Source organism: Salmo trutta, chromosome 20 (genome assembly GCF_901001165.1).
Source record: "Salmo trutta chromosome 20, fSalTru1.1, whole genome shotgun sequence".
NCBI lineage: Eukaryota > Metazoa > Chordata > Actinopteri > Salmoniformes > Salmonidae > Salmo > Salmo trutta.
In genome coordinates, this window is record NC_042976.1 from 38,177,439 (window position 1) to 38,200,432 (window position 22,994).

The following is a 22,994-nucleotide window of genomic DNA, read 5'->3' on the forward strand; positions in this document are numbered from 1 at the left end:
TTCTGTAGTATATTGCCCAACTTTTTTAATGTGATGGTGCAATGTTGGTTTACAAAAGGCTTCCATCTCCAATTTTAACAATCGTTATGGCTTCATACCACAGCTCTTTACTGTGTAGCCTTAGTTTTCAAAAAGTCACAGAAGTCACATTGGGGGAACAAAGCAGTACAGGTTTCTCTGGTGTGTACATCAATCAATGTTTATTTGAATTTTTGATTTGCATCAACATATTTTCAGTTCTTTTTTCAGTAATCTCTATTACACTACTATAATATCAATAAGAACAAAAGGTGGTAGAATCCATTTAAACAAGACAAACTTTGCTGCCATCACTGAGAAAACAACCAGAGAAACGGTTGGCTTGGCCAGGAAACAACAGTGTGGACAAGAGTTCCAGTGACTTTAGACACAGCCAGAATAACCAGGTACAGTACCATGATTCATTTAACAGACATCTACAGAGAAAGAATATCCTAAGAATATCCCATTTTTCTATGTTTTTGTGTTTTTCTTTACTCCCAGCCAGCGTTGTTGTACAGTTGATATAAAAACAAAAAAAAACATACAAACAAAACACCCTTTATGTCAGTAGAAGTCACGTTTTTCTTTTTCTCAGCCATTGAAGTTAACTGCACCGGTACAAACTCAACACAAACCTCAGGGACAGTATAATACACATAGAGAAATAGATCTGTTCCCTCTTCATTAGACCACCACAATCAGTTATGGACAATGGCCTTCATATTGGCCTGGAAAGCAGCCAGGCAATCGAATCCAACTCTTTCTAGGGTCTGCGACTGACTGGCTCCCAGTTCAGTAGACTGTCTGTCCTTTAGGAATGTCTCACTAGCCTGAGAAGGAGCAGTGTGAAATGAATAGTGATAATGCAGGTTTTCTTTTACCTGTGTGTGTGTGTGTGTGTGTGTGTGTGTGTGTGTGTGTGTGTGTGTGTGTGTGTGTGTGTGTGTGTGTGTGTGTGTGTGTGTGTGTGTGTGTGTGTGTGTGTGTGTTGTGTAACATATGTTGTGTGAGAGAATGGTTGCCTGTATGGTCATGGTAACCACCTTTCTGTGGTTCAAGGCAGGGTGGATATGTGAGCATCAGTGAGGGAGAGTGAGTGACTGTTGTGGTCATAACAATCATTTAGACTTTCGTATATCATTTGAAAATACAAACATAACCTTTGAAAACAGAAAAATAAATGGATGGTATTGTCATGTCACATTTGATCAGTTACGAGAGGACTTGTCAGTGTTACGTGTACACTTATTGACTTGTACAACATATACAATAACATGTATCATAGAACAATCTTTGTACATAGATGATCATTTAGGAGAGAAGAGGCTACCACCATCCACTAGGGGGTGAGGATAAGGGGGGTTACATTAAGGTCATCAAGAGCAATTACGAGTAAAACGAAGAATAGAAACACCTTTGCTTCAAACTCATATCAGTCTGGATTCCTTACATGTACCAATATGTGTAACATAGAAGATCTTTATACTGTATGTGCCAACGACACCTGACAACCGCAAGACTCATGATGGTAGACTATTGTTAGTCTGGCTCGTATTCCATTTCTCCATATAGATCAACAACACGGACCGACCGCAGGATATTTTTCATCCGGAATGGTAGTAGTGTTTAAATGGATCTGACTCTACCGAAGTCTTTTAGCTAGGCCTACTCCTGTTCAACATGACCCCTGGAGACTTCTGAAGCATAGTTCTCTCGTCAACGTGTAAAAGAGGACCATTCTGGATACCAAAATGTAAACACAGGACCCACCACCCACAATAACATATAATGACACAATCCTCCAACTGACACCTTCATTCGTGAATTGCTTTGGCAGAAGAAAGAGTAAGAGTTTTGTCTTTACATGGGCTTGCGTGAGACACACACTGGCTCAACAAACTCATACATAATATGAGAAAGGCAGCAGAAGATTCCAATGAAGAAGCAACAAACTACAACAAAAACAAAACATAAAAAAAAGAGGTTCACAATTCTGTCAAAAGAACCAGAAACTCAGTTACAGCGACAGACGCCTATCAACGGCCATACTGAAAAGTTAGGCTCAGTTAGCCTACTCTTATCTACAGCAAACACATCGTTACTACCACATAGTATTAGCTCTTTGCTAGTTTACAGTAAGGGGCTTCACCCATCTTGATTTATGGCACGTGAATTATTACATTATGTTATATATGTTCAGATTAGAAATATAAACACACTCAATCCAGACCTCACAGACTACTATCACCGTGGCACCTCAGCCAACACAACTCATTTCCATGACCTTTCACACATTATTAATCAATATATTCTCTGTGTTCACACACTATTAATCAATATATTCTCTGTGTTCACACACTATTAATCAATATATTCTCTGTGTTCACACATTTCTGGCAGGGGGGGGTGAAATGTACCTTGTTTTCCTGGTAACAGGTATAGTCAGTAGTAGCAGCCAAGAGAATGAAATTAGTGCCAGTAAAATTGACAATTCAATTGTTCAGAATGTGTGGAGTGATATATGTTGAAAGACTAGATTGTGTTTTTGCACTGTGTGTACACCACAGAGATATCTTGGATAACGATATAGTGTGAGCTCAGTGTCTAATGGTGGGAATATGAATAGTATCATCAGTAGTAGTATTGTGTAAAGAAAGTATTGAAACTGAAATTATGTGTGTGTTCAGAATGTGTTCAAAAACCAAATGAAAGTAATAAAAAAGGCTAAAAGAAAAAAATGTGGCTTTATAGCTATGCAGGAATACATTTTTGTTTTTATATATATTTTTTTCCATATTTCAAAAAATATAAAGTTTTTTTCATACTTTCTGTTGTTGGCTTATATTATTAAATAAAAGTTTTATTTTGTTTTATTTCCCTCTGTTAAAGTAGCATGCTGCTTTTTAATATTGCAGTTTAACTTTTTTGTATTCATCTGTTTAGTTTCATGCAGTCTTGTTGGATTATTAACTTTAGAGTATCTACACAGCAAGATCTGGGTAACCCACCTACACACACTGATGGACTGTCATCATCCACTTTGGGTTCCCCTGTCATACCAACTTACTTCCTGGTCTGTGTCCATTTCACTATAGTCTAGATAAGTGACTGCCCTCTGTCCAAGTCTTGTGACAATGATGTACAGATGGCCTACAGAAAGGCCCGTTAACACAAAGTCCCTCTTGTGTCTCTCTCTATCGCTATCGCTCTCATGTCCGTCGAGTAAAGGTTCATGTCCCAGCATAGTGCCCCCCCCCCCACCAGGTGGAGGGGCAGTCACAGCCCGCTGTCCTGCCTTTAAAGCTGATACCATTTCTTGTCCTTTTGTTTCAGCATCACCTGTGAAGAACAGATAGAAAAGAGACAAAGGGTAAGATACGTATCTTGCTTTCCCCAAGTTGCTTCATCACACAATCACTGGCTGGGGGGTTGTACCTGGTGGGCGTGTGTGGAGAAGGTCTCGGCGCTGTTCATCATGAGGGCGGTGCGTTCCTCCAGCTCGCCCAGCCTCTCTCCTCTCTGGTCCAGGGCGATGCGGGCTCGGGCCAGGTCCCCCACGACGCCGCCGGCTGCAGCCTTCATGTTCTCCAATCCCATTGGACCAGGGATGTGCTGGGCCAAACTCCGAGAGGCCTTACCCGCTGCTGCCTCCCCAACTATAGGGAGATGGAGCGAGATGATAGAAGAGAGAGATAGTTAGAAAGAGAAATTGGAGAGATGGATAGGAACGAGACGAAGAGAGAAATGAAAAGATAAAGGGTGGGAAAAAGTTAATGTGTGTCAAACTGTCTCTCACATACTTACTTGGTACACATAAATAACACACATAAAATATAGAAGGTAACCTACACAGCTCCTCTCTGTCGAAGGTCTGGGCATTGCCCCCGAAGAAGCCCTTGAGGAATCCTTTGTTCTGGGCCTCTGGTGTTTCTATAGGAGTGAACAGCTCCCCCAGCATGTCCTGAATCAACACACCGCACACATTAATACACACACACACATTATTACACACAGAAGAATGGCGCCGGAGGGGATGTCCTCCGTTTTACGAGCTCCTGACCAGTTTTGATATTTTGTGTGTTTTTTTGTAATGTTCCGAACTTTTTTTTGTACATAATGTTTCGCCCGTCATTGCATATGACCGAAAAGAGCTTATGGACATTAAAACAGCGATTACTAACCTCGATTTGGATGAGGACTTCTATTTCAACGAATCAGAGGTGAAGGATATAATGCTCATCCCAGACCAGGCCCAAATCCCCGTCATTCGGAGGAGGCGGAGACGGCGCTATAGAGGTCGGGGTGCGGGATATCTAATGAGGCCGCGAGTGGATGAGTCGCCATTGCCCTCCGTTCTATTGGTGAACGTGCAATCACTGGAAAATAAACTGGATGAGCTCCATCCAAGACTATCCTATCAATGTGATCAGAAGAACTGTAATATCCAATGTTTCACCGAGTCGTAGCTGAACAAGGAATATATAAATCTAGCTGTTTTTTCTATACATTGGCAAGGCATAACAGCTGTGTCCGGTAAACTGAGGGGGTGTGTGTCTCTTTGTCAACAACAGTTGTTGCGCGATCTCTAATATTAAGGAAGTCTCAAGGTTCTGCTCGTCTGAGTTAGAATACCTCATGATAAGCTGTAGAACACACTATTTACCAAAATAGTTTTAATCTATATTTTTCAAAGCTGTCTATTTACCACCACAAACCAATGCTGGCACTAAGACCGGTCTCAACGAGTTGTATAACGCCATAAGCACACCTAGATGCGGCACTCCTAGAGGCCAGGGATTTGAATGCAGGGAAACTGAAATCCATTTTACCTCATTTCTACCAGCATGTCTCCTGAAGTGAAGAAACTGTTGATCACCTCTGACCATAACTCTATATTCCTGATTCCTGCTTACAAGCAAAAACTCAAACAGGAAGTACAAGTCATGAACTCAATACGGAAGTGGTCAGATGAAGCGGACACTAAGCTACAGGACAGTTTCGCTAGCACAGATTGGAATATGTTCCGGAATTCATCCGACGACATTGAGAAGTTTACCACATCAGTCACCGGCTTAATTAATAAGTGCATCGACAACGTAATCCCCACAGTGACCGTACGTACATATCCCAACCAGAAGCATTGGATTACAGGTAACATCCTCACTGAGGGAATGGCTAGAGCTGCCGCTTTCAAGGAGTGGGATACAAATCTGGACGCTTATAAGAAAAACCGCTACACCCTCCAATGAACCATCAAACAGGCAAAGCATCAATACAGGACTAAGATCGAATCCTACTACACCAGCTCTGACGCTCGTCCGATGTGGCAAGGCTTGCAAACTATTATGGATTACAAAGAGCAACCCAGCCGCGAGCTGTCCAGTGACGCGACCCTACCAGATGAGCTAAATACCTTATATGCTCGCTTCGTGGCAAGCAACACTGAACTATGCATGAGAACACCGCTGTTCCTGATGACTGTGTACTCATGTTCTCTGTAGCCGATGTAAGACCTTTAAACAGGTTAACATTCATAAGACCGCAGGGCCAGACAGGTTACCAGGATACGTACTCAGAGCTGACCAGCTAGCAAATGTCTTCACTGACATTTTCAACCTCTCCCTGACTCAGTCTGTAATACGCACATATTTCAAGCAGACCACTATAGTCCCTGTGGCCAAGATCACCAAGGTAACCTGTCTAAATGACTAAATTACTCACTGTAGACATCTTCCCAGACACCCTGGACCCACTCCAATTCGCATACCACACCAACAGATCTACAGATCACGCAATCTCTATTGCACTCCACACTAACCTTTCCCATCTGGAAAAAAGTAACACCTACATGAAAATGCTTTTCATTGACTACAGCTCAGCATTCAACACCATAGTGCCCTCAAAGCTCATCACTATTTATTGCGAGCTTAGCACCCTCCTGTACTCCCTGTTCACCCATGACTGATCACCATCGACGTTGTGACAGCCTACAGGGAGGAGGTCAGGACAACAACCTCTCCCTCAACGTCAGCAAGACAAAGGAGCTGATCGTGGACTACAGGAAACGGAGGGCCGAGCACGCCCCCATTCACATCGACAGGGCTGTAGCGGTGACGGTCGAGAGTTTCAAGTTCCTCGGTGTCCACATCTCTAAAGGACCTATCATGGTCCAAACACACCAACACCATCATGAAGAGGGCACGACAACACCTCTTCACCACTTTTTTACCAGCATGTCACATCTGCAACCAGGGGAAAAAATCCTTGACCACCTTTACTCCACACACAGAGATGAATACAAAGCTCTCCCCCGCCCTCCATTTAGCAAATCTGACCATAATTCTATCCTCCTGATGCCTGCTTACAAGCAAAAACTAAAGCAGGAAATACCAGTGACTCGCTCAATGCGGAAGTGGTCAGATGACGCGAATGCTACACTACAGGACTGTTTCCTATCACAGATTAGAATATGTTCCAGGATTCATCCAATGCCATTGAGGAATACACCACCTCAGTCATTGGCTTCATCAATAAGTGCATTGATGACGTACGTACAGTCACTGTGGGGACGACATATCTCAACCAGAAGCCATGGATTACAGGCAACATCCGCATCGAGCTAAAGGCTAGAGCTGCCGCTTTCAAGGAGCGGGAGACTAATCCGGACTCTTATAAGAAATCCTGCTATGCTCTCAGATGAACCATCAAACAAGCAAATCATCAATACAGGATTAAGATTGAAATCCTACTACACTGGCTCTGACGCTCGTCGGATGTGGCTGCGCTTGAAAACTATTACGGACTACAAAGTGAAACCCAGACGCGAGCTGCCCAGTGACACGAGCCTACCAGATAAGCTAAATGCCTTTTATGCTCGCTTCGAGGCAGGCAACACTGAAGCATGCACAAGAGCACCAGCTGTTCTGGATGACTGTGTGATAACGCTCTCGGTAGCAGATGTGACCAAAACCTTTAAACAGGTCAACATTCAAAGTCGCTGGGCCAGACGGATTACCAGGACGTGTACTCAAAGCATGCACAGACCAACTGTCAAGTGTCTTCACTGACATTTTCAACCTCTCCCTGACCGAGTCTGTAATACCTACATGTTTCAAGCAGACCACCATAGTCCCTGTGCCCAAGGAAGCGAAGATAACCTGCCTAAATGATTACCGCCCCATAGCACTCACATCAGTAGCCATGAAGTGCTTTAAAAGACTGGTCATGGCTCACATCAACAGCATCCTCCCGGATACCCTAGACTCACTCCAATTCGCATACCGCCCCAACAGATCCACAGATGACGCAATCTTAATCGCACTCCACACTGCCCTTTCCCACCTGGACAAAAGGAACACCTATGTGAGAATGCTGTTCATTGACTACAGCTCAGTGCTCAACACCATAGTGCCCACGAAGCTAGGACCAAAAGGCTCCTCAACAGCTTCTACCCCTCGCCACCGGACAATTTACATTGACAAGACAATTTTTACCCCAAAGCCATGACTGCTGAACAGTTAATTAAATGGCTATCCAAACTTTATGCTTTTCACCCCCTACCTACATGTACATAGTACTTGAAACAATCACCTAACCAAACCTACATGTACATATTATCTCAATCAAACTACCTCGAACCCCAGTACACTGACTACAGTATATACCTTGTACAGTACACCTTGTACAGTATATAGCCTGTATATAGTCTCGTTATTGTTATTTTATTGTGTTATTTTATTGTGTTACTATTTTATTTTTATCTATTTGTTAATTTTCTTACTTTAAGTGCATTGCTAGTGAAGGGCTTGTAAGTAAGCGCATTCGCAAAAAAAAAGCACTGTCGTTGCACCAATGTGTACCTAACCATAAACATCAGTGCTTTCTTAAAATCAATACACAAGTATATATTTTTAAACCTGCATATTTAGTTAATATTGCCTGCTAACATGAATTTCTTTTAACTAGAGAAATTGTGTCACTTCTCTTGCGTTCTGTGCAACAGAGTCAGGGTATATGCAGCAGTTTGGGCCGCCTGGCTCGTTGCGAAATGTGTGAAGACTATTTCTTCTGAAAAAGCACAATCTTTGCACGAATGTACCTAACCATAAACATCAATGCCTTTCTTAAAATCAATACACAGAAGTATATTTTTTAAAACCTGCATATTTAGTTAAAAGAAATCCAGGTTAGCAGGCAATATTAAACTAGGGAAATTGTGTCACTTCTCTTGTGATCATTGCACGCAGAGTCAGGGTATATGCAACATTTTGGGCCGCCTGGCTCATTGCGAACTAATTTGCCAGAATTTTACGTAATTATGACATAACATTGAAGGTTGTGCAATGTAACAGAAATATTTAGAGTTATGGATGCCACCCGTTAGATAAAATACGGAACGGTTCACTATTTCACTGAAAGAATAAACGTTTTGTTTTCGAGATGATAGTTTCCGTATTCGACCATATTAATGACCTAAGGCTCGTATTTCTGTGTGTTATTATATTATGATTAAGTCTGATTGATTTAGCCTTCCCTGTAGCTCAGTTGGTAGAGCATGGTGTTTGCAACACCAGGGTTGTGGGTTCGATTCCCACGGGGGGCCAGCACAGGAAAAAAAATATATATATAATAATAATAATATGAAATTGTATGAAATGTATGTAGTCGCTCTGGATAAGAGCGTCTGCTAAATGACTAAAATGTAATGTAAAATGTAAGTCTATGATTTGATAGAGCAGTCTGACTGAGCGGTGGTAGGCAGCAGCAGGCTCGTAACATGCTGACCAGACCGGACACATCGCGTGTGTGAGCGTCGCAAAATACATTTTGAAATCCATGTTATTCAATTATTGCACCTACACTGCTGTTGCGAGCCAACAAGCGTCTGCGTTGCCAAGGGCTAAAATAGATCTCCTTTCTAGTTCTGACGCAGATTGCGCAGCAAGTCCTGCCTCTCCCATCTCCTCATTGGTTTATAGAAGCAGGTACCCACGTGCCATCTCCTCATTGGTTATACCCACGTGGGTGATTGAAAGACGAACTGTTTTGTCGGTTGTCGTGGTAATACTATGAAAGTGTAGTTGCCAATCACCATATAAGTTCAAAGATGAAAAAGCCTGGAAGGAGGAGAGATGACTAGAAACGATTTGGTTGGCCGTTTTATGTGTGGATTAATTGTCGGCGTAGAGGACCTTGTGCATTTCAGGTAAAATAACAACTCAATAATTATATCCCAGGACAAATTAGCTAGCAAGTGCAAGCTAACTAGCTAAATCGCCATACATGTTTAATGCTTTTTGACCTTTCCCCAAATTAATGCGTTTGGTGTAGAGGGACAAAATAAATGTATGCACGATAGCACACGCGTGCAGCCGGTTTGGGTTCCGTGTAAACAGCACTTTACTGCATTTGCCAGCAGCTCTTCGCAATGCTTCAAGCATTGCGCTGTTTATGACTTCGAGCCTATCAACTCCCGAGATTAGGCTGGCAATACTAAAGTACCTATTAGAACATCCAATAGTCAAAGGTATATGAAATACAAATGGTATAGAGAGAAATAGTCCTATAGTAACTATAACCTAAAACTTACCTGGGAATACTGAAGACTCATGTTAAAAGGAACCACCAGCTTTCATATGTTCTCATGTTCTGAGCAAGGAACTAAAACATTAGCTTTTTTACACGACACATATTGCACTTTTAATTTCTTTGTTTTTGCATTATTTAAACCAAATTGAACATGTTTTATTATTTATTTGAGACTAAATTGATTTTATTGATGTATTATATTAAGTTAAAATAAAAGTGTTCATTGTTCATTCAGTATTACTCTTATTAGTATTGTTTGTCATTCTAACAAATATATAAAAATCGTCCGATTAATCGGTATCGGCTTTTTTTTGGTCCTCCAATAATCGGTATCGGCGTTGAAAAATTATAATCGATCGACCTCTACACCTCACACACACACACACACACACACACACACACACACACACACACTAATACCTGCACACACATAAGTATTGCACCCACACTGCTCGTGCGCGCCAACGAGCGTCTGCGATGCAAAGGGCTATAATAGAACTCCTTTCTATTTCTGACGCAGATTGCGCTGCAAGTCCTGGGGCGGCAGGGTAGCCTAGTGGTTAGAGCGTTGGACTAGTAACCGAAAGGTTGCAAGTTCAAATCCCCAAGCTGACAAGGTACAAATCTGTCATTCTGCCCCTGAACAGGCAGTTAACCCACTGTTCCTAGGATGTCATTGAAAATAAGAATTTGTTCTTAACTGACTTGCCTCGCTAAATAAAGGTTAAAAAAAAAAGAAAATACAAATGAATACACACACATTAATACACATGTCTAACCAACATTAACACACAGTCATAACTAACCAACAGTAACACAGTCATAACCAACAGAAACACACAGTAAAACAGTCATAACTAACCAACAGTAACAGTCATATTGAACCAAAGATGCAGAATATGCACAATGGGATTTCTGGATATTAGGGATTGCAAGTTGGCTAAAAAAAGCACTTTGTTGATGAAACAGGTTAGAAATTTTGTAGGTGAAGGGCAAAATCATCACTTGTCTGCCAATTTAAAAAAGGAGCTTGCTGAGAAGCATATCAGTGTTGGTGTTCTACTGTGCCAGCAGATGGCAGTAGGATTATGCTGCATGTTCAGTCATGTTGCTGGATGAGAAAGACTGCATGTCTGAAGCTGGAGCTCCACCAATGTCTGCTGTGTTTGTGATGGCTCTCTAGCAATACACACACACAGTGTTGGGAAAGCTACTCTGAAAATATAGTTTTCCTAGCTACCAATTCCTTCACACTGCAATAAATTAAGTTACACTTCCGTTACAAAAAACCTGAATCTAACTAACGACTGGGTCTTAGATATAGCAATATAACTAACAACTGGGTCTTGTCTCTAGATATAGAACTAATGACTGGGTCTTAGATATAGCACTAATATAACTAACAACTGGGTCTTTTCTCTAGATATAGAACTAATGACTGGGTCTTAGATATAGAACTAATATAACTAACAACTGGGTCTTTTCTCTAGATATAGAACTAATGACTGGGTCTTAGATATAGCAATATAACTAACAACTGGGTCTTGTCTCTAGATATAAAACTAATAACTGGGTCTTGTCTCTAGATTTAGAACTAATAGAACTAACGACTGGGTCTTGTCTCAAGATATAGAAGTAATAGAACTAATAGAACTAACAACTGGGTCTTGTCTCTAGATATAGAACTAATGACTGGGTCTTGTCTCTAGATATAGAACTAATAGAACTAATGACTGGGTGTTGTCTCTAGATATGGAACTAACAGAACTAACGAATGGGTCTTGTCTCTAGATGTAGAACTAATATAATTAACGACTGGGTCTTGTCTCTACATATAGAACTAATAGAAGTAACGTCTGGGTCTTGGTTCTAGATATAGAACTAATAGAACTAACGACTGGGTCTTGTCTCTAGATTTAGAATAATATAACTAATGAATCGGTCTTGTCTCTAGATATAGAAGTAATAGAACTAATAGAACTAACGACTGGGTCTTGTCTCTAGATATAGAAGTAATAGTACTAACAGAGCTAACGAATGGGTCTTGTCTCTAGATATAGAAGTAACAGAGCTAACGACTGGGTCTTGTCTCTAGATATAGAAGTAATAGATCTATCTACTGGTTCTTGTCTCTAGATATAGAACTAATAAAGCTAACGACTGGGTCGCATCTCTAGATATTGAACTAATACATCTAATGACTCAGTCTTGTCTCTAGATATAGAACTAACGACTGGGTCTTGTCTCTAGATATAGAAGTAATAGAACTAATAAAACTAACGACTGGGTCTTGTCTCTAGATATAGAAGTAATAGAACTACCGACTGGGTCTTGTCTCTAGATATAGAACTAATAGAACTAATGACTGGGTCTTGTCTCTAGATATAGAACTAATAGAACTAATGACAGGGTCTTGTGTCTAGATATAGAACTAATAGAACTAACGACTGGGTCTTGTCTCTAGAAACAGAACTAATAGAACTAACAAATTAGTCTTGTCTCTAGATATAGAAGTAATAGAACTAACGAATGGGTCTTGTCTCTAGAAACAGAACTAACAGAACTAACGAATGGGTCTTGTCTCTAGATATAGAACTAATAGCACTAACGACTAGGTTTTGTCTCTAGATATAGAAGTAATAGAACTAATAAAACTAACGACTGGGTCTTGTCTCTAGATATAGAACTAATAGAACTAACGACTGGGTGTTGTCTCTAGATATAGAACTAATTGAACTAACGACTGTGTCTTGTCTCTAGATATATAACTAACAGAACTAACGAATGGGTCATGTCTCTAGATATACAACTAATAGAGCTAACAACTGGGTCGCGTCTCTGGATATAGAACTAATAGATCTAATGACTCAGTCTTGTCTCTAGATATAGAACTAACGACTGGGTCTTGTCTCTAGATATAGAACTAATAGATCTAATGACTCAGTCTTGTCTCTAGATATAGAACTACCGACTGGGTCTTGTTTCTATAGAACTAATAAAACTAACGACTGGGTCTTGTCTCTAGATATAGAACTAATAGAACTAACGTCTGGGTCTTGACTCTAGATATAGAACTAATCTAACCAATGACTGCAAACAAAAAATGAGAAAGTATGAATTTGCTTCTTTTTTTTATACATCAACAAAGAAAATGTTATTTCTACCAGTAAATGTGCGCTTTAATGTTGTTTTATTTTGCCACTGTGGTATAAGTGGGATTCATTAGTGAAAACTCCACTCCACTGCGTCGTCCATTTTTCTAAGGTAATGTACAGAATGTCAGCGTTCAGTGAGAATTAGGCAGGTCTGATGCCGAAAAAGGAAGGAAATTCCTGCCAACCATATTTTATTTTTGCTGAATATATAGTGTGTAGTTCCAGTAGTTAGCTACAGCGCTGCATGACAAAACAAGTCATTAACTACTGAAAACACTACCTAGATTAGAATGTAGTTCAACCACCAGCAAGCTACTGCAAAATATAGTTGAGTTACTAGTTGAACTACATTTGGTTCACTACTCCCCAGACACTGCACACACACACACTCCACCACCATGGAGTCAGCGCAGTGGAGCTCAAACCACACATGACAAGCGTGACATTTCACTTCAATGGCCACTGTCATGATTGGGCTTTAGCAAAGGTATCAATTATAGCACCCATATATTTACTGCACCACTGGCTCTGAGAAATCACTCTGCCTAAGCTGCAGGACGCAATGTGCTGTCATACCCACAGAGCAATGAGATTACCAAGGATAGACACACAAACACATGCACAGAGCCGCACGCGCACGTGCACACACACACACACACACAAACATACACACACACAAACAAATACAGATTATTCTAACCTTCACAGTACACAAATGCACACACAGATGGGTGCTGACCTGTAGGTTGTCCGTCATCTCCTGGCTGTATGTGAGGCGCTGTATCTCTGTAGGAGAGCTCAGATACAGGGCCTGGCCTCCGTTAGTGAAAACAAAGGTCCGGGCGATACGCAAGTCGGTCAGGGGAAGGTAGTTGATATCCATCAGGGGTCTTAGACTGGGCAAACTGGGAGGTGACAACAACAGAAAAACCACAACGCTGTCAAGGGTCGTAGTAGTAGAAGTAATCTCATAGGCCTGTAGGAATACGACAGAACGACAGGTCTTTTCTATCCATCAAGAGAACACAACCAAGACAGCTTTTAACAGGCGTGAGAAAGACAGACCGTATACCTTAGGGTCATGATGTGTCCGTTGGCGCAGAAGCAGGCCAGGCAGACGCTGTTGCAGACGGAGACAACGTCAGCCCGCAGGAGGAAGGAGGACTCGGTGATGTTGTGGGTGAACAGGACAGCCTGGGTGGGCATGAGGATGACCTTGGCCTGCTTCTCAGAGCACACAACGGCCAGGTGACCGTCACTGCACGCCTCCTGGGATGATGACGGGGAGAAGTTGACCAGCTTGCGCCTGCGGGGCCGGTCGGGGTCCTCGGGACCGTTGGGGTCCCGCCACACCTCGTAGGGACTCTGAATGAGAGCGCCCCCACAGTCCAGGAAGGCAAATCGCAACACAGAGCCTTTTAGCATCAGGACGGTACCTGGGTGTGCCATGGAAAGAGGCAGATAAGATAAGAAAAGATAGCACTTTCAGTTATGTGACATCCGAGATCTTTTCGATATTCACCAAACATTCAATTCTTTCAGATCTTGCTATCTAATTTGACTAATATCAGTCATTAAAATGGAATGAGAGTGTAGGAGGGCAGCGAAGAATGCCTACCTGCAAATCCCATTATCACACCCACGTTAGCATATTGATAATCTCTACTCAATTGTTGCTTAGGTGGGCTTGATGAGGAAGCCCCTCCCCCCACCACCATACCCTCTGTTGAACCTGCACCCCTACACCCTACCCTGTGAGTCAGTGAGTGATTCCTCCATTACAATCCGGTCTAATGTCAATGACATCTAAATAACGTAGGCTAAGGTAGGCCACATTAGGGATCTCCTTCCCCCAGACCATCTATCATTCCCTCAGGCAGCCAGGCTCACCACTGGGCCCCATGGTGATGGGCTCCTCCATCCTCTCCTCCTCTTCTGTGGGGATGGATATGGGCAGGAGCAGGACCACGCCCAGGCTGGTGCCCACCCACAGGCAGGCGGTAGGCAGAGCATCGCCCTTACGGCCGTAGGACTCTCCGAACTGCAGCGTGGTCACTGACTCCTTGGTGTCGCGATCGATGCTGGACACACTGGAGCTCCGCGAGCGACTGAACGAGTTCTCTCTACTTTCTGCTTTACAGCAAACGCCCGGGGAGGGACGTGGACACAATGAGACAGAGGAGGGGGGAGAGAGAAAAGGAATAGGACAATGGAGTATGCAGACAGACAGAAAACAGAGGGTGATATACAGAAAGATAAACAAGGCAATAAGACCAGGAAGAGGAAGATGTGAAACATAGAGAAGGGAGAAAACAGCTGTTTAAAACAGGGGAGAGACAACGAGCAGCCAAGTGAGAGCACACACACACACGTGCAATACACACACACACGCAGAGACAGACACACACGCACACACACCACAAACCAACATGAAGTCACAGCTGTAGTGCTTAGTTACAGTTGGATCCATCTACGACTCATTTGATTATGGACCAATGAAAGCAAACACACAGTACGAAACCATTTCTGTCCTTTTGAATTTTCCCATATTATGTTCTCTCACTCACTGCAGGTTCAAGAAATACCCTGATGTGCATACATACACACACAAAACACAGGTACACATACTGTACGCACACACACACACACACACACAAAATAGGTGGACGCACACACACACACACATCACATCAAAACACACAGATTGTGTTGACCCCTTGCCTTGCTAGGCATTCGGATCCTCCATTACATATTTATAGATTTAGCCTCCTGCCTCCACCATAAAAGTATTTCTGTATTGCCCAAGAATGATTCATGCACTTCTCAATTATTTACAACCTGACTATGTGCTGCCTGGGCTTGTTCTACAAACACCGCAGACTTTATAACTTAACAGCGGCTGGGGATTTCTGCATTGCCCAAGGTTCACTCTTTCATTCAAAAAGCAAATTGAACAAATTGGAAAAGGCTCTAGCTAAACACTGCTTTCTCTCTGCCCTACTCTGTCTTTACTAACAGTAGAAAATGAAAAGTGTATCAGAATAAAGAAAAGCACCAACACATCATTAATACACCTTATGGCATTTCACAGTGTCTTGGATTATCAGGCAAGCAAACAAAACTGAACAAGCAAACGCAGTAATAACGATGTGTGTCCGTGGCATGCAAACATCAGAACAGTACACTAAGCACATACAGAACAGCTGTACCTTGGACACAGCACACACTCCTATAAGCCATGGAGAGATAAAGTACAAAACCATGTTCATCCTGTCAACCCCAGTACAAGAGCAACAAGCGTGTGTCCCTGAACATCTTTAGACAGGACATGGACGGTGACAGAGCGACGTGGGGCCACAGGACGGACGTACTGACTGACGGAGTTGGGGACAGTGGGCCGCACGTGGCGGTGCACTGCGCCCCCTTACCTCTCTCGCTCCAGTTGTAGGAGGTGGTGTGGTGCTCGTCGTGGGAGTACATACTGACTCCATGTAACTGCTGAAGCATTGCCCTCCTGGACGCATAACCACCTATTCCCCACACCACATCACAACCCCCATCCAAACCCCCAACACCAACCAAGCCAGCCAGAAAACCAGCCGACAGAAGGACAGACGGGACAGACGGCAATACCAGAGATAGACAGAGGGGGAGAGAAAAAAAAACAACTCAGCTGGGATGAGCATGGTTAGGACAAAAGAAAAAGAGAGAAACAGAGAAGTTTTATCCCTCCAGCAGAAAGAAACTGCCTAACCCTCCTCCTATATTAAGTGCCAGCTGGAAACTCCAAACTCCTCGGACCATACATGACAAGTGAAACCTGTTTCTGTGACTAATCAATAGGGATATGAAGAGAAATACGTCCCTCTAGGCTGCAGTACAGCCGAGCCATGTATAGGGCAACGCTACATTACGCTACAACGCTGCCGGCTAGCATTGAGGCTAGAATATATCATGGCTTTTGTGTCCAGAGTGGCAGCTCATTTTCTGTTGTGTGTGTCCGGGTTATGTTTGTGCATGACAGAGCCTTCAAGGTGGTAGCTAATGAAAGTCACGCACAGTGGCACTCGGACAGGACACGGGGACCCCCAAGGGGGCCAAGCAGGGATTTAGTAGGAAGAGGGAGGGGAGGAGGAAGAGAGAAGAAGGGGAGGAAAGTAGAGAGGAAGGTAAGGAAGGAGGGCAATGCTTCAGCGACTCAAGACACACATAGACAGTATAGTGGAGAGACGAGGACAGACAGACGCCCTGAAGCTTCATCTGACACCGCGGTCAATAACTTCATCACTACTAGAATGAAACCCATAGGCTTCAGCAAGTTAATACCCCACATACCACCCAGGTAGTGAATGACAAAAAGCGCCCACTTTGGCCTCATGGGCGGAATGACGAAAATCTGGTGTTTCTATGTCAAACAGTTTTGTTATATTTCAGTCTTCTGTGATGTATATAAACTCCAAATGAAATTTGGACATTTTAACTCTATATCTGACATGGTCCAGGTGTCTTCTTGTTTTTAAGCCCATAACCAGGTGTGTGAGGTGTATACCTTTGTTGAAAGTAGATTTGTTTAAGACTACCAAGAATCACTCTGTGTGACCCTGATTTAGCCCACTGCAACAAAAGGTTGCAGTGATCGATGGCTTTGTCCATTCACAGTCATTGTTTGCTCCTAACAATGTCAAAGCTGTAACTATGTTCACAGGCCATAATTGCCTCATGTTGCATAGCTTTAATATTTCATTCTCTGTCAGACAGGGAGGCATGGCAGTGTTGTTTACGTTGTGCCTGTCCCCTTTCTCTGGTGTGTGTGTCGTCTGGTGTGTGTGTGTGGCGTGTCGCCTGGTGTGTGTGTGGCGTGTCGCCTGGTGTGTGTGTGGCGTGTCGCCTGGTGTGTGGGCCTCATTACAGGAACTCAGCCCTTCACGCCGCTCATTGACCTTTCATTATTCCAGTGACCCTGCTGTTTCATCGCTGTGGTAACCCAGCCAGCGCTAGCGACAAACTGAATGGGTAAGGGGGTCGCACTGCCTGATGGGAGCACCAGCATAACAAACGCCATAGACTGGCTACGTCCTAAATGGCACCCTATTCCCTACATAGTGCACTATTTGTGACCAGAGCCTTATGGGTCCTGTTTAAAAGTAGCGCACTATAAAGGCAATAGGTGCCATTTAGGACGTAGGTATAGTCTCCATGGTGAGAGGAAAAGATATTTAAACATAGTTAGTGAACCGCCCAGGGCATATATAGCACTAAAACTACTTTCACACCTCCTAGTCTCCCATGTGCTTTGACATTTTGAGGAAACCATTTTCAGATCCACCTGTTGAGCTGTTGGCTAGTTTTGATACAGTTACACAGTTTGAGTTCAAATGAGGTGATCTATCCTTCTACAAATTATTTTTATTTTTCTGGTGTGTCACCGTAACCTCTCACTACCTTCCTGTGTGAAAAGCTTTGAGAGAATAAGTATTAGGCCTATTTGCACGGTCAATGACTCCTCATTGTTATCTAGGCGAATCCCAATTTCGCACTCTGGCGACTTCAACAGGTTGACAACGCTGATCTAGGCTAACTAAAGGCTTTCACACATCCTGCTGTCATTTAATTCCATTATGAACAGAAGTCAAGGTTCTGAGTTACAGCGAAATTGAACAAACTACATTTTGGCACTAATATTCTGTTCTAAAGGGCTTTTATTACCACTCTGACTCAGGAGCTCTGGGAATACATGTAAACTAGGCATTTATAGCATGTCAGTATCAATCTGATCAGTAACAAAGGCGACCGGGGCCTTCATTAAAACATGGGGCGTATGCTAATGTGGAACACAGCAGACTACAGCCTGCCTCCCAGCTCTATGGGTTCTACCTTAATGGAGGATTTGTTCAGGAAATGGAAATACAATCACACAGTTTTTGTGAAAGTGTGCATGCTGGAGTGTGTGTGTGTGTGTGTTTCGAAATCTTCTGGAATAGAGATTCTTATGTTGCCATTAACATGGATAAATTTGTAGTTTTCTTTCTCGCCCTGTCCATTTCTATCCCTGATAATCACCCACTGTCTTTGCAATTCGGGAGCAGCTGCTACTTTTGACAAGTTAAAATGTTTTGTTTTCCGGACAGCCTCGGCTAATCAAACACAACTCAGAGTGAGGACTGAACACCCTGCGGTGGCCCGGGGCTGGTCCAGGGTCCAGGGTCCTCTTGGAACACAACTCTCTCAGTCTGCCTTCCGTCCCTCTCTACCTGCCTGACCATCTGTCTGATCTGACGCTCCAGCTGGGCGATAGAGCCCTCTGACGCCGGCGCAGGTCGGCTAACTGTGACGTTTTGGAAGCAGTCCCCATCCTCTCTGTGCCGTGGAGAGATTAGCTGGAAGGACCGCTGGTGTCTGTCTGCTAATCCATCCGGATCGGGATGAACCAGAGTGGAGGACCAGCCAGGCCACAGTAGTGCTAGTGTGACCTGGATAGGAAGAGCTTTGGCCAGGCTTACAGTACTCAGAGAACCCCTCGGTCTGTGCACTGACAGGACAGCACACAACAGCAGATCAATACCAGGGCAAATGTTTGGCATCCTGAGAATGACTCAGAAAGGTCAGAGAGTGGATTACGCTAACTCTCTGATAGAAAAGTACAAGGATTGTGTAACACATCTATAAGTAATGTTTGACATTCTAAGCAGCGCATTTGTCACAGTATACATATATTAACCTTTAGATGTTGACATAACCACTCATAATAATGTATAGTTTTAGTATGCAGCTCTTGAAATAATATCTGGATATTCAGATCCATAGTGGTAATCTGGATATTCAGATCCATAGTGGTAATCTGGATATTCAGATCCATAGTGGTAATCTGGATGTTCAGATCCATAGTGGTAATCTGGATATTCAGATCCATAGTGGTAATCTGGGATATACAGATCCATAGTGGTAATCTGGATATTCAGATCTATAGTGGTAATCTGGATGTTCAGATCCATAGTGGTAATCTGGATATTCAGATCCATAGTGGTAATCTGGGATATTCAGATCCATAGTGGTAATCTGGGATATTCAGATCCATAGTGGTAATCTGGATATTCAGATCTATAGTGGTAATCTGGATATTCAGATCCATAGTGGTAATCTGGATATTCAGATCCATAGTGGTAATCTGGATATTCAGATCCATAGTGGTAATCTGGATATTCAGATCCATAGTGGTAATCTGGATATTCAGATCCATAGTGGTAATCTGGATATTCAGATCTATAGTGGTAATCTGGATATTCAGATCCATAGTGGTAATCTGGATATTCAGATCCATAGTGGTAATCTGGATGTTCAGATCCATAGTGGTAATCTGGATATTCAGATCCATAGTGGTAATCTGGATATTCAGATCCATAGTGGAAGGGTATTGCATAAAAGCTGCACAGCACTTTTAACAATATTACCTGAGTTTAGCTGCCACTGTGACTATACAATCTAGTAAATGTCCCTCTATCCTCAGTAAAGAGGAGGACTGTGTTCATAAACCATGCAACGTTACGTTAGACGACTTGTCTCTGTGTTAAGAGCCTATTATCGCCTATGTGAATGCATATTGAACTTGCATTTAGTTAAGGTGCACACAGCCCCACCTCCTGAATATACCCAGTAGAACATTTCCTTTGTGGATGTTCCATTCTACTCAGGACTAACAGGCCTGGGCAGCTGACCTCGACACTCAACACATTTTACCGTCATTTTGTCCACTTTGAGAAAATGAGCGCACCCCGACTGAGACTGGTGCTATTACTGGGCCAGGAGCTGAGTGACAGTACGCTGCTGTAAGACAAGGCCTGCGTCCCAAATGGCAACCTATTCCCCATATAGTGCACTACTTTTGACCAGAGGCCTACGGGCCTGAGTCAAAAGTAGCGCACTAGGTAGGGAATAGGATGCCAGTTGAGACACAAACCAGGGGGGCGAGGTCATGTAGCTGGCTGTGAAAGGGAAAGGGGATGCCTAGTCAGTTGTTCAACTGAATGTATTCCACTGAAATGTGTCTTCCACATTTAACACAATCCCTCTGAATCAGAGAGGTGCGGGGGGCTGCCTTAATCGACATCCACGGTGACCGGGGAACAGTGGGTTAACTGACTCCCTCACGGGCAGAACAACATATTTTTACCTTGTCAACTCGGGGATTCGATCCAGCAACCTTTCAGTTACTGGCCCAACACTCCTACCCACCAGACTATAGAGACGTAAGTGTGGAAAACAATGAATGGATGTCCATCGTTTGATGTTGTCTCGAGCTGTCTCTATAGCGTTCTGACTGTGACTAAAGAAGGCTGACTGACAGGGGGGTATGATTGCACGTAATGGCACGTTGATACCCATCCTAACAGCAGCCATTTTCTCCCACAGCGTTTCGCAGGGGAGAGGTAAACATTTTGGCTCAACAAGAAAAAAGTAGATGTGACTGTGTCAGATGAGAGGATGTCCTCTGTTTGATATTATTTGTGACAGGACGCCTCAAGACACATTCGAGCACAACAATGAAACATACCTACGCTGTGTAACACGGGACAAACATATGAGGATAACCTTCCTATTGAGGTAGTAACCAGAGATCCCAAAAGCAATGGTTGGGAAAACACTGGACAAACAACCAGCATGATTCAGATACATTTACTCAAGTAGCAACATCTGGGATAGTATTGCAGTCAGATTAGCACCTAGAGGGAGTTAGACAGATGTGTATTTATATATATATATATATTTATATACATATATATTTATACACATATATATTTATACATATATATATTTATACACAGACATATATACACACACATATATACACATAAATATTTATACACACACATATATACACATGAATATTTATACACACACACACACACACACACACACACACACACACACACACACACACACACACACACACACACACACACACACACACACACACACACACACATACATACATACATACATACATACATACATACATACATACATACATACATACATACATACATACATACACAGTACAGTATGGAACGGAAACACCTACTGGCGCCACACATACAGCACATAGATACACACACACAAACACGCCACACACACCCACACTGTCACCATTGATACACTAACACAGGGACAGTATGGGTGGTACAAAGTGAGGGTGTGGGCTGTAGTGTTGTGGTGTAGTCACATTGTGGTGGTGTGGTGGAAAGTGAAGGGCTGTGAATGACAAGTGAGGTCACAGCGGAAGGGCCGCTGGAGGATGTGCGCGCAAATGTGTGTGAAAATCCCCAACAATTTGTCTTCAGCAAAACCTTTTGGTGAACTTTGACTTGATAGCCGTTCTCTTACAGTTTTACATGTGACAAAACATGTTTTGACGTGGTCAACTGTAATCATCTACCCTATCAATATAACACTCATCACAGAAAATGCTGAAGAGAAAAGTCCCACAGTATCCACCCTGCTGTCACTATATGGTGACAAACCAGGAGGGACATAATACTGTAACATTCAATGTCAGTTATACTTCAGTTATACTTCAGTTATACTTCAGTAATACAGCATTCACCATTTTTTCTTCAGGATACAAAAGTCAGAGAGAAGGCACAATCAAAATGAATGAGAAAACACCAGATATCCCAGCAACCACAACCCAACCAATCAACCTCTCACCCCCTACCTGTTGATGACTGGTAGACATGCACTTAGGAGGGGAGGACGAGGAGGTTAGGAAGAGGGTTAAAGGGGAAGGGGACAAGCACACACCTTCTGTGTGGGAGGAAACAGGCAAAGAGATCTCCATGCAAGCGGCGGACTGGGCCTTGCGGAAGGGCGGTCGGCCAGGCCCTCTCCGGGTGAGCCGCGGGCCCTCGGGAACCCCTGTGATGCGAGGCTTCCCCACGGAGCAGGGCTGGGAGGTGGGACTAGTGCAATGTCCATTGACATGATCTGCAACAACGGCAAAGCATTAGCAAACAACTTAAGGAAAACAAAGCAGAGAGAGAGAGGGAAAAAAGTCTATGGCAAGGAGAAAATGACAGAGATAATGAATTCGAGTTAGAACGAGAGATATAGTTAGAGAGATAGAGAGTTAGAGAGAGATAGAGAGAGTTAGAAAGATATAGTTAGATTTAGATGGAGATAGAGAGTTAGAAAGAGAATTACAGAGAGATAGAGAGTCACTGAGAGGAAGAGAGTGGA

At 43.0% G+C, this 22,994-nt stretch overlaps 1 protein-coding gene across 3 annotated transcripts in view; it reads right to left on the reverse strand.

Annotated features, from left to right (window-relative positions):
- Positions 1 to 178: 178 nt before the first annotated feature.
- Positions 179 to 22,994, reverse strand: part of stxbp5l (syntaxin binding protein 5L) — a 325,027-nt gene continuing 302,211 nt past the window's right edge. For 2 of the 3 annotated variants that reach the window (XM_029703158.1, XM_029703157.1), the window contains 7 exons: positions 22,560 to 22,742; positions 14,655 to 14,894; positions 13,837 to 14,200; positions 13,504 to 13,669; positions 3,871 to 3,982; positions 3,457 to 3,677; positions 179 to 3,360 (listed from right to left, as the gene is read on the reverse strand). In XM_029703158.1, the coding sequence (XP_029559018.1) occupies positions 3,319 to 3,360; positions 3,457 to 3,677; positions 3,871 to 3,982; positions 13,504 to 13,669; positions 13,837 to 14,200; positions 14,655 to 14,894; positions 22,560 to 22,742 (1,328 nt within the window). In that variant the 3' untranslated portion in view covers positions 179 to 3,318. Of the gene's footprint in view, positions 3,361 to 3,456; positions 3,678 to 3,870; positions 3,983 to 13,503; positions 13,670 to 13,836; positions 14,201 to 14,654; positions 14,898 to 16,192; positions 16,295 to 22,559; positions 22,743 to 22,994 lie in introns of all 3 variants that reach the window. The other variant, XM_029703159.1, reaches the window with a different exon arrangement.